A 12,804-nucleotide genomic window follows, 5' to 3' on the forward strand; every position below is an offset into this window, starting at 1 on the left:
AAACTAGTCTGAGGCAAGTAGAGAGGTAACAGCCTTCCACACTGGGGCAAGATCGAAGGATATCCCCGTACATAAACATGGTGCCCAGTCAAAGGATGAAGACATCAAATCTTCGTTTACGTCATACCATATGTCAAAAAGGATTGAAATACATATCTAAGAAGGCAGGACAATTTTTATCTAATACAATTAAAACATGAAAGACTACTTTAGTGCATGTGGGCGCACAACTACTCACCATACCAAAACACACTGCGACACCCTAAATCTCAGGCCTTCAGTGTTAGGACATGTTGGTGTTATCTAATTCATAAGGAAATTGGAATTTTTTTTTTTTTTTACAATGAAGATCGCCAAATCAAGAATCCACTCACTAGCCAGTGGGCAACTGAGGAAGTTATCTGGAAAATTTTAAGGATTTTTTTTTTTTTCCAAGGCTGGAATGCCAGGCCCAAAAGCACCACAGACAAGGCCACCTGGGACATCTCCCTCTGCTCACTGAGTGGCATTGAAAGAGCTGCATTATTTTTATCCTGAGATTAAAAAACTGACAAGACCAGAAACTGAGTCAGGGTAACGTCAGTTACTTTAATACTGATGCGGGTAATGCCGGTCCATACATTGGGAAGGGGCGGGGGCGGTTACAGAAACCTTTATTACGAGGCAGAGTCCATCCGCATGCATGTAGGTAGATAGATGCCTTTAAGACATGTTAGTATTTCTCTTTTATACTGATAGCCGAGAAACTGCAGTAGCTAACCTTCCGTTGCTTAAAGTGTTTCCCAGAGAAGGATGGTTAAGGGAGTGCTCAAAATTCTCTTTAAATCTTTTTGGTTACATCATGCAGAAAGACTTGATTTGGTGCTTACATGTCTTTTTACCCTTACCTAATAGTATTTATTAATCACACTCCTTAAAAAGGGAGAACAGACTGGAGGCTGTTTCCACAGCAATCCTACATAGCTAGAATTCAGTAACGTTGCTTTGTTTTCATTGTATTTTAAGGTAATCCAGTCAAAGTGATACTAATTTTCCACTCCCCAAAGTGATATGCCTTCTTTTAAAAATAAATTGGCATCAAAGAGTTGTTTTAAAGAAAAGTTTTAAGTAATACTTTCAAATATAAAATTAGAATGGGATGTGGACATGGCGAAAATCAACCAAGATCATTCTAGTGTCTGAAGTTTAAGAAAACCCTGTTTGGAAGTCCAGTTACTAGTTACGTGAACTAAACACCGTTCTTTCATAAACTCAACAGTTAGTAAGCTTGTGACCTGGAGAACTCTTTCCTAACAATGTCAAGCGATGTGAATAATAATAACCATGTTTTTGGCATAACCGTATCTTAAATCACTCGTTTTACAGTTGAACAAACTCCAGGCCAAGGAGGAAGACCAGTCAGCCAGCTGAGACCCCAGGGAAATCCGCATCTCTGGAATCCTCAGACAGGGTACCGTCCTGCCCTCACATATAGGATATGATAAAGGAGCTTTGGTCTCTCTAATTGATGTATAGAGTTTAGGTAACATAATAAGGGTAATTCCAAGATAACTCACACTTTACTTAAAATAGATTTTCAATGACATCAAACCCTAAGCACTTGATTCAGGAAGGGCTGAAGAGCAGTCTGACTTATTTCTCCCCCCACTGCTCCTTGAAGACGGGCTCCTCTCCATCTCGGGTGTGGGGGGGGGGTGGCGATGAGGATAGATCCTTCCAAGGAAGCCACCTACTGGGCATATAAAAAGGACAGGAGAGCTGTTTTTTCTAGCTCCCTGCAGGGATATTTTGAAATTCTGCTATTTTATCCGTTCTCTTTTTTGTTTGCATCCAAGCAACAGAATGAGATATCAGTTCATTTAAAGTTAGGACCAAAGGCTCCAGCTGACCCACAGTTCTGACTGGCCTTCCTGGTCCACTCTCCCACTGTCCTCAGGGCTATTTCGAACATCCCTCCCCCTTCCCCATCTCAGGCCTTCAATGGGGAAAGTGGAAGCTGTTGAGAGAGAATGCTCTCATTTTCCCCAATACCAAATCTAGCGAGCTATCTGCATTCACACCTGGTCATTTCCAGAACCTAAGCACCATCCAGTTACAAAGATCTGTATCTTGTCTTGATCCCTGTTTTATTCCCGAGGACCTAAAACAGTGCCTTGTAATAGGTGTACAATAAATATTTTAATAAATGAGTTAAAATACCATCTTCCTTCTTGACACGTGAACTGGAACTGTCCCTGTGCCCATTTGAGATGAACCCCTCTTGAATGTGAGTTCTCACTCATTCCCACTTGCCTGCCTATTCAGATTTCAGTCCTGCAATAAGCCACTTCTCCTGACAGCATGTATCTGTCCCCTTCTAATGGAATTTTCCAGTCTGCATATGATCATGCTATATTGTCTCCTTGAGTTAAAATCCTCCCTTAGCTCAGCCACACCTCAGCTCCATCCATGCTCCACTTTACATCAAAACTTGAGTTGTCCGCAACTGCTGGTTCTACTTCTGTCCCCTTCTGCTCACAACTCACTCCAAGCAGTTCTTCATCCCCAAACTCAGAGCCTGGTAACTTGGAAAAACCCCGAACATAGTGGCTAATTCGGTCATCTTGAGAGGCACTTGAATGACCATTCCCTTCTTGAAACACGTCACTTTTGTTCTAGTGTGCCACATTTTTCTGCTTTATCTGAGAGATTTGGAAGTCTCCTTTGCTGGCTCCCCCTTCCAAATGCTGGGTGTGCCCCAGGACCCACCCCACCCTCTTCTGGGTCCCCGCGGTTGCACCTCAAACCATGGGTCCCAGAGCCAGCAGCATCAGCCTCGCTGAAGAGCTTGTTAGACATGTAGCACCTCAGGCCCCACACCAGACCTACTGAATCCGAATCTGCATTTTAACAAGCAGGTGACTCTTAGGCACATTAAAATTTGAGAGGCACTTATCTGTTTACAAGTGATTTGTCACATGCCTTTAAACTCTTATCGGCTAATTCCCAAATGTTTAACTCCTGTCCCTCCCTCAATTCCATGCTGGATCCCAAATGTTTAGCTCCTGGCCCCTCCCTCAATTCCATGCTGGATCCCAAATGTTTAGCTCCTGGCCCCTCCCTCGATTCCATGCTGGATCCCAAATGTTTAGCTCCTGGCCCCTCCCTCGATTCCATGCTGGATCCCAAATGTTTAGCTCCTGGCCCCTCCCTCGATTCCATGCTGGATCCCAAATGTTTAGCTCCTGGCCCCTCCCTCAAGTCCATGCTGGATCCCCTGAGAAATCAGGTATCTCAAACCCAAATGCAAACAGAAATCTTGATTTGTCCCCTCAAGCCAAAAAACCTAAGAGTCACCCTGGTCATCTCTTTGCTTTCCGATTGCTGGGCCAAAATCCTTCCGCTGGCAGGATCTTGAAGACATAAGAAGAGTCCTACCACTAGCCACCACTTCCACAGCTACCGCCCTGGTCTAAGCTACCAATATTTCTGGTGCGAAGACTTCTAAGAGTCTCCTGATACTCCCTATTTTCACCAAGCCTCCCTATGACACATTTTGCATGCAGCATGATCAGAGCGATCTTCAAAGAACTCTTCAATATAAACCCTTCCCCAAATTTTCTACCGTGGCTTTCGAGAGCCGTTTTCTAGTCCCTCCCACACCGTGTCAAGGGCTCTCATCAAGCCGGCAAGCTTGTTTGACTCCTCCCTTCCTTTAAATCTTTGCCTTGCTCACTTACTTCTTTTCCCTCTGGTCTCAGCTCAAAGATCACTTCCTTTAAGACTTTCTTTAATCACCATAATTAAGACTCACCTCCCTTCCCATCCATTTTGTTACTCTGCTTTCCTCCCCTCTAACAGTTACGTAGCATTACACACATTTGACTCCCCATCAAAACGTCTGGTGCATGAGCAAGGACTTTTTCTTTTGAAACCGCCACTGCTTAGAACAGTGCCCAGTACACAAGAAGCACTCAAGTGTTGAGTCTTCAAGTGTTGGCAGACCATTGGGGGCAAGGGACAACCTCTTGTGCATGTATCAGAACTTCTATGTGCTAGAGAGTCGTATAAATCTGGATGTAGAGAAGTCACCCACAGTTTACAATAGGCTCAAATTTTCATAATACGGCAGTTCTAAAAAACTTTTCTGTAGATTAGGATCACCTGGAGATTTAAAAAAAATTCTCCGAATAGATGTTCATATATCCATCAATATGCTTATCCTTAAAATATCAGCCACATTCCAAATGAATGAGATCATGATTGTTGGGTGTGGGACACAGGTATCTACATTTCTTGAAGCTTTTGAGGTAATTCAAATAGGAAACAAGTTTAGGAACCACTGGTTTATAGCATGAGTTGATAACCATGGTATGAGACAGTATATGAAATCTAGAATCTTAAAAAAGAAATCCTAGTCAAAATGTTATGCAAACTTAAGACTTCTATTTCCTGTGTGGTATAGAAAAAAAACAAAAAAATTCATAAAAATAAAACTGTCTCAAACATTAGGTCTTAAAGAGAGCACATCTTCCAGGATTTTCCGTATCTGTTTTCCTATCAAGCCTAATATAAATTTGGGTACTTCTATTATGAAGTTGTTTTTTTTCCTCATATGCTGAGGGAAATTTAATGTATGAAAAAGTGTTGACTTCTACATCGTCACAGCTGAAAGCTTTTGGAGACTGTGCACATATGGATATTTTTAATGGTGTCAGGTAAATAACTCTATCGTGGTAATGAGGATGTAATCACTAAGACAAAATGCTGTATTCTCAAGAGAGAAAAAAATTTTTTTACAACCCAACTATGTTACAATAAAATAAATTCTTCATCATGCTGTCTGATATTTCTCGCTCAAGAAGCAACATAACCAACTGCTTCCAGTCATCAAGCAAAACATCCTTAGGACAGAAGTTAATCAAGTATTGTGCATTTACCTGTCTCAAAGATCACCTTTAAACTGTCTTCACAACTCAGAATGAAGGACAAAATTTAAAAAAGAGAAAAACAAGTCATTTGATTATTAAAATCCTCACTATAGTGCAAATACTACGGATCTCAAAAGAACCCTGGAGATATTTAAGCCAACCTCATATTACAGATGAATAACCTGACACCCAGAGGAGGTGAAGTAACATGCCTAAAAGTCACACAGGAGAGCTAGAAGAGGAAAAAAAAAATTTTTTTCTCTTTTTCCAAACAAGCAGACAGAATTTTTCACATGTTAATCAAAAAAGAATCAAGATCATCAGATTAGGGAGAAATGAGGAATAAAATCTATGTTACACATAGATTTAAAGGACTAGTTAATCTGATGCCCCCTCCCCCAAACCAAAAAATTCTCCGAATAGATGTTCATATATCCATCAATATGCTTATCCTTAAAATATCAGAATCTTGGAAAATTCAATTTACAAATACATTATTAATTGCATTGTTATAACGAAATTAGTTCATTAAACGTGAAAACATCAAACAGCACCAATACCAGAAAGTTAAAGTGAATACACTATTACTTAAAATAATATATAATCACTGATTGGGACAGAAATCAACTATAGCCACTAGAAAACTATTTAAACTCCTGTTTGACATAAAGGCAGTATTTAAAGACTAATGTATGCCCTTTTTCCCACTGACAGGCCTGTGGCTAGGCATCGTAGCAGCGGGTTACGTGGAAAATGTTATTAAATAAGATGCGTTTTTTAAATTGCTCAACCTTGAACCATGATACTACATAACCCCATATTTTCCAATATAAGCCAATGGCACCATTTTTGGTATCCTAACTACGCTTACCTGTCCCAATTAAAACAAAACACAACTCCCTTATTAAGCACTAGATTAAATGTATCTATGATGCAGCCGCAAGACATTTACAAATGGGCTACTGACAGTGTATCAAAATGCTACTAAGGAAAATACAGCAGCAAATACTCTAGTAAGAGCACATTATTCCACATGGAATCCCAAATTATTCTTATCTCTAGCTCCTTAAATTCTTGGAAGACTAGAGATGAACAAGTGTATGTATAAATGGGGCTAGGGAGAAAGAAGCTCTAAATGTAGTGTTCATATTGTAAATTACCCAAGATAATCTGAATGCTTACAGAGAACTCCAACTACACCTTAATTTGTTAAAGCCCAGAGAACTAATAATGCTAGCAAAACTTTGGTGTTTACCCAAAAAACAGCATTGTAGTTTTAAATGAAAATGAAATAAGCATGGTTTGTGAAGTTTTTATAATGTTCACACCACCCTCTCCCTATTCCCTGCTCCTTTCATCAGGTGATCTAAAGACTACCTGGTTTAAAATATTTGGTAATTCAGTGCAGAAAATTAAGGTCACAGACAAAGTACAACAACTTTTAATACACCATTAATACTAATGATTAAAAATTATTGCATAGTCTTATGCATTTACCCTAAAACATTTTCCGAAAGTAAATTCTGAAAGAATTATATAAAAGACAAATAACCTTCTAAAACGTGGATGGCATTTACTACCTCGATCTTCTATCCTTTTTTGCCTTGTCAGTACTTTTGTCCATTGTTTTCTCATTATCTCCCCTGCACTTTGGGCAATACCACTTCCCCTTTGGTTTATAGGTAAGCGAAACACATGAAAAGTGAAACCATTCAATTGGACACTGTTCATTGTCACATCCGATCATTTCCCCATAAGACACTTGGTTACATAAACAGTATGTAGGTTCATTGGGATCGATTGCAAACTCAACAGGCGATGCTTCCCTTTCCTGCTTGGCCTTGGAGCGTTTCTTTTTCTTGGCTGACTTGGATTTCTTTTCTTTAGGTGGCTGATCATCACAGTCTTCAATCCCATTCGTCATGTGACATAAATCACGGCTTTCACTGGTTCGCTGTCTGCGGGGTCTTCTTGAAGATCTTTCCGGTTGGCTGGAATCCATCTTTGCCTTATCCGAGGCCCGTTCACCTTCAGCAGGATCTTGAAAACACTGTGAATGCAACTCCATTTGCCTTGCCCGATTTTCCACCAATTCGAGCATCTGTGTGACAATCTGAATTTTTTCATCTCCCAACTCTTGACTGTTGATTAATGCTCTCTGGAGATGTTGCTGTAGGCGTTTTTTCTGGTTTGAATCATCTTCTTTCTTATATTTTTCATAGACATCATCAATTTCCTTTAATGTTTCTAAAAACGTAAGAGAAAAATCAGAACATTTGTGCATTAGCACATATAATATTTTTTAAGTTAGTTATCTTTCACAGAACTGGTAAAGTTGAATGAACTCAAATCATAAATCACACTCCTCTTGGTATGTATACATTGAAAAACATTATTTCCCACAGAAAGACCGTATGTTATCCAATATGAAAGTATATTTAGAAATAAACTAATAAGAATACAAAGTTTTCTTTTTTAAAATTACTTATTTTTTTTACAAAGCTTTCTAATACTCAGTCTATATTAAAAAGGATAAGAGGAGTGCGTGGCTGGCTCAGTTGGTAGAGCGTATGACTCTTGATCTCGGGGTCATGAATTCAAGCCCACAGTGGGTGTTGAGCTTACTTAAAAAAAACAAAAACAAAAAACTGGGGCATCTGGGTGGCTCAGTCGGTTGAGCATCTGCCTTCGGCTTGGGTCATGATCCCATCGGGCTCCTTCCCAGGGGTGGTGGTGGGGGAGCCTGCTTCTCCATCTCTCTCTGCCTGCAGTTCCCCCTGCTTGTGCTCTCTCTCTCTGTCAAGTAAATAAATAAAATCTTTAAAAAAAATTTTTTTTAAAGGATAAGAGATGTATGTATTAATTAATACTCAAAGTATTTTACATGGGCAAGAACACTGTATGCCACTTTATGGTCTACCTAGTGAAGTCACTTATACGTCATCTGAACCTCAAAACAACCTGTAATAAAATTTACATGGCAGACTTCAACTGTAAAACTTAGAGAGGTTCTAAAACTAAGCTACAGATGACTATCCATCTGTGTTTACAGGATTTACAGTTCAATCAGTGACTTGCTACATGACTCCAGAGAGACATTCACCTTGATGTTCATATCATATCCCTGGGCACTCTTAAACAAAGCAGACACAAGTAACTCTTCCCACCATATTAGTTTCAATAGCTCATTTATTTTTATCATATGGGAGATTCTGAAAACCAAACTATTTCCAGGGTAGGTTTAGGTTCAGATTCTGGCATCAACTGACTAAGCTACTAATAAAATTACAGTAAAGTCAGCAGTGGGGCACTCTGCTTTTGTAGATAACTCAGCAGTTGGTTTTAAGCTTTTTAAACTGCTGATTTCGGTATTGTATAGCATGTGGGACACATTTAAATCAATTAAAAATGTCTGAGTCACTAGATGGTATACAAAAATCTGAAAATATAGTTCCAGATGTCACAAAAAATTTACGTAAGATTAGTTTTTTATTCAAATCTGTTCTATTTCTTGTCCTTATGAGATAAAGCTATCTAAAAGAGAGTTCTGTCTTACTTAAGGTGGAGAAACAAAAATTAACTCTAATTTACCACACCACATGGCGTATCATTATATTCTAATAGTACTACCAGCACGTGGCATACCATTGTTTTACCTTCTAATATTATTACTCTAATGATAACAACAGAAATGTTAGAGGAGTAAAATGTGTACACTACGGCTGTCTGCAAGAAAGGTTAACACAAAGCAGGTCTTCAACACGACTCTTAGGCATTAACTCCTCCCTAGAAATTAAACGTACTCACACTTGATGGACAATGGCTTAACCTGGGATACATGACAAAGTGCCACCACACATTTGAGGGTACTCATACCTGCACAGTATATTTTAAGACAAAGTTCATATCTAGCCCATTTGCCCAGCTAGGTATGTAAGTGGTTTTCTTAAGAACATAATTTTTCTCCAGGAAAAATAATTACATATTTTCCCCTCAGACACAAAACTTGAGGATTAAAAAATAAAGGTAAATCTTATTTTAAATATTCTGTACCTAACTATCAGGAGTTAGATGCTAATTATAGTCTATCGTCCAGGCACACTGATACTGTGTATGAGAAGAACTCTTATTTCTAAGACTCCTTAATTACATAATGAAAGAAGAAGAGAAACTAACACTTACTAAGCCCCTTTTATGCGATAAAGATTTTCTCATTTAATCTCCAAGGCAACCCCATGAGGAAGCTATCACTTCTATACATGAAGAAAATGAAGTTCAAGAGGTAACAACCCCTGACTTTGAACTCTGCCAGACAGGTATGTCTGGCTCCGCCGTTTAAGCACTTTCTACTAGCTGCATGGAAGCCACTTGAAATTATTAATTTTTAGTTCAATGGTTATTTACCCAAGCAATTATGAACAAGAATATAGGAACAAAAACTGAGGCTCTCTAATAACCATATCCCATAATAAATACTTCTTTCAAATGTGAAACTGTTGTCTTCATTTCTCTATTTTTATTTTTTTAAAGATTTTATTTCTTTATTTGACAGAGAGAGACACAGCGAGAGAGGGAACACAAGCAGGGGGAGTGGGAGAGGGAGAAGCAGGCTTCCCACGGAGCAGGGAGCCCAATGCGGGGCTTGATCCCAGAACCCTGGGATCATGACCTGAGCCGAAGGCAGACAGACGCTTAACGACTGAGCCACCCAGGCGCCCCAAAGCCGTTTCTCTATTTTTAAGTTTCTGATTCTTCAGTAATTTCTCAAAGTGTCTCAAATAGGTAGGAGAGAAACTTTTTTGATTTCCTGTATAATTTATATCACTAAATACTGCAGGAAGTATTAAATCCAAAACAGAAAATACTTAAGAACTAGCAAAGAAATAAAAAGCATACGAAATCTGAACCAAGAACACACAAGTATATAAAGCTAAATTATGGAAGTGGAGCTTAGTAAGCATGGGCACAGACTGAAAACTAGATCCTTCTTCTATATTAATCTTGAAATAACCAATCTTAATGGAGCTGAAAATGTTCATAATCTCTCAATCTTTTAAAGCCTAATACTGTTTCTCATGTTAGTAGAGCTGCTTAGGACAATTCTAGATGGTCAAGATGGCAGATTTCCCTGTAACCGTTTTCCCTCCCAAATTCAAATGAAAATAGCTTAATTCTTTTAAAGGCAAGTATGTGTCTTTAAGGAAATGTAAAACCATGCAGGTTTTACAAACGTCAGAGTTACCATTTGAAAAACTAAAAGTGCTCAAATATACAGCATATATGTATCATTTTTAGCCTACAATTCAAGTATGTGCTCCATGTCTGTGGAAATACCTTTGGAGAGTTTTTACTAAGTAAGTTTTTATAAAAAGTTAATAGTTAAGAAAAACAAAAAAAGGATGTGCACATGAAGTAGCCAGCCTACTTCCCCACCTAGTTATTTGAACCAGTCACTTAAACTCCTTGTAAACTTTAACTTGTCTGTAAAATATATTTTTACTTCATAGGATTATTGTGAGATAATGTTCTGGACCTGGCACAGTGATGACACACAGTAAGTAAACACTATTTAATTCTCTTTCCCCCAAAAGAGATTAGTCTTATCAACAACCCTATCATATGGGTTCGGAAGTTAGAAATAAATTACAGATTCGAAAACACAGAAACAATTAAATATTCTTAACATGCTACAGGCCAGACAATGTCACCCCAGAAGTGGGTTCCTTTGAGACTAAACCATAAGAGTAGTGATGGGTCTAGAAAAAGAGAACGGGGCCCAAAAAGTTATCTTTTTAAAGTCCGTACGGCTGTTTCCACATTATGTCCAAGGTCTAGTCCTTGATCAGGCTTATTAAACGCAAAACGGTTCCCCATTTAAATTTCTCCCCTCCTAGTAGTACACGAAAGGTCCACCAATAGTGGATGATAAATGATACCCTCTGTAGGAAAAGACTTGATTCCCTGTCTTAGTTTTCTTGGGTCTGACCACAAAGGGTGGTTTTTGCCTCATCACTCAAACTTGGCGAAGGAGGGACCCATGGGTTAAGGGACGCCAGGCGGTTGCCCAGTCAACCACCCACTTCCACCCGGGGCCCGGAAATGACGCAGGCCCGGAACCTACGCGGTGCTAGGGTCAGCGACGGTCCTAGTAGCTGAGCGTTTCTTCGTCCTGATTGAGTGGTGGAGAAAGGGTCGAAAAACCACGACAAACATGTTCCAAACCTCAACACTGACTCTACTAGGAAAGAACTAACGTTCCGCAGGCTTCCGACACCTTCCCACCAGCCAGCTCCGCCCAAACCTTCCGGGGACCAGCCATTTTCGAGGCGGGCGGGAGCGCGCCCGTCCACGCCCCTCCCATGTTCTACGTCACTCCCTCAGGCCCCGCCCCCAGGGACAGCAGGCCCTCCCCGCCACACACACGCCCCTCTTCCTTTCCCCGCGGGGACCCCTCCCCTTTTAACCATTTGGCTGATGGCGCTCGGGAAAGGCTGCGGCCCGGAACTTTCCCTGGGGCGGGAGAAGGGAACGCACTCCGTTCCCGAGCCGGGAGCCGGAGAGCCGAGGGAGGGACCTCCCCAGTCCGCCTTCGCGGCCCTCTCCTGCCCCCTCCCCCCCGCACGTTCCAATGCATCTGCTCTCGGGGTGGGGGCCGGAGGGGGGGTTGGGGAAAGCCAGGCCCCGGAGACCAGCGGGAGCCCGGCTGCGGCCGGCCGCTCACTCCCTACAGCCCCCCGCCCGCTGCACGCTCCCTGGCCGGGGCAGAAGGGTCTGCGGCACGGGGCAGACAAGCGCCGGAACAAATGCTGCCTAAAATGGCTGATTCCTCTTCACACCAGCTGCAGCCGCTGGGTCTGCAGCGGGGGCTGACGAGCGGCCCCCACCCCCACCCGTGATACCCCACAGAAATCCTCGCCGACCGCAGCGGGGGTCAGGGAGGGCCGCGAGCCCGGTCTCCAGTCCCTCTCTTCCGTCCCACACACCAGACCCCGTCTGTGCACTCGGGGAGACTGTCACAGGAGAAATGGAAAGTGGCACTTCCCCGGGCAGGCTCCGAGCGACAGTGCCCGGAGGCCAGCGAATCCGACTGAGGGGAGGACCCGCACAGGCGGCCCCGCGGCCCCCTACCTTGATATTTGTTGTCCAGCTCTCGAAGCACAGACACGTTCCTCTGCATGTCGTGGGGCAGCGACTCCACACACTCGAGGTAGTCCTGCACGTAGCAGGTGAGGAGCCGGCTCCGCTCCCCGGTCAGGAGCGCGGCCGACGAGTATAGTTGCTGCTGCTGCTGCCCTAACATCCTGCCGCCGCTGCTGCTCCTCGCCGCCGCCGCCGCCGCCGCCTCCGCATCCAGCAGCCACACATGCAACAGCCACAGCGGCCGCGGCTCCTCTGCTGGGCAGCCCGGCGCCGCGGGGACACCGGCAGCCGCTCAAGAGGGCACAGCCGAGTCCCCCGATCTCCACTCCCCCCAAAAGAAGCCCTCACTCCCCGCCCCCGCGGTAACAAGCCCAGGGGCGGGGCGAGATCAGGGCTCCCTCCTTTTTCCCCTCCCTCCCCAGGACTAGAGCAGCGGGGATCCCCCGGCGGATCTGGCGCCGGGGTCCCGGGCGTTGACACTTCCCGTCCCCCTCGGAGTCCCCCGATGCTACCAATGCCGTCTCGTAGCACGGATCCCCATGACAAGCCCCTCGCTGCCCCCTTTCCTCCCAATCACCCTCCGTGCCTGTCGGAGAGTCTCTCACTGGACTGCCCCCGCCCCTCCGCCTGCGGCCGCCTCTGCGCCTGCGCAGGACTTACTCCTAATAAGGACGGGGGCCCGCCCCTACCGCCCTACCGAAGGGTTCGCATTCTCCCGCCTTCCCACCGCCACTCGGGCGATTGGTCTGTCAAC

General features: G+C 43.0%; 1 protein-coding gene across 1 annotated transcript; it reads right to left on the reverse strand.

Moving 5' to 3' along the window:
* Positions 1 to 6,335: 6,335 nt before the first annotated feature.
* On the reverse strand, positions 6,336 to 12,682 carry ING2 (inhibitor of growth family member 2). The gene is made up of 2 exons (XM_027600323.2): positions 12,039 to 12,682; positions 6,336 to 7,157 (listed from the first exon to the last, which is right to left on the reverse strand). Exons 1-2 carry the CDS (start codon positions 12,208 to 12,210, stop codon positions 6,487 to 6,489), a joined length of 843 nt encoding a protein of 280 aa, XP_027456124.1. The 5' UTR covers positions 12,211 to 12,682; the 3' UTR covers positions 6,336 to 6,486.
* Positions 12,683 to 12,804: the final 122 nt, after the last annotated feature.

The sequence above is a fragment of the Zalophus californianus genome, chromosome 2 (assembly GCF_009762305.2).
Source record: "Zalophus californianus isolate mZalCal1 chromosome 2, mZalCal1.pri.v2, whole genome shotgun sequence".
Taxonomy (NCBI): Eukaryota; Metazoa; Chordata; class Mammalia; order Carnivora; family Otariidae; genus Zalophus; species Zalophus californianus.

Excerpts from the sequence above, each read along its gene's own strand:
- ING2 (XM_027600323.2), bottom strand. The coding sequence starts at position 12,210 with ATGTTAGGGCAGCAGCAGCAGCAACTATACTCGTCGGCCGCGCTCCTG. Across the intron at positions 7,158-12,038 it reads GCTGGACAACAAATATCAAG|AAACATTAAAGGAAATTGAT; the intron begins GTAGGGGGCCGC and ends TTACGTTTTTAG.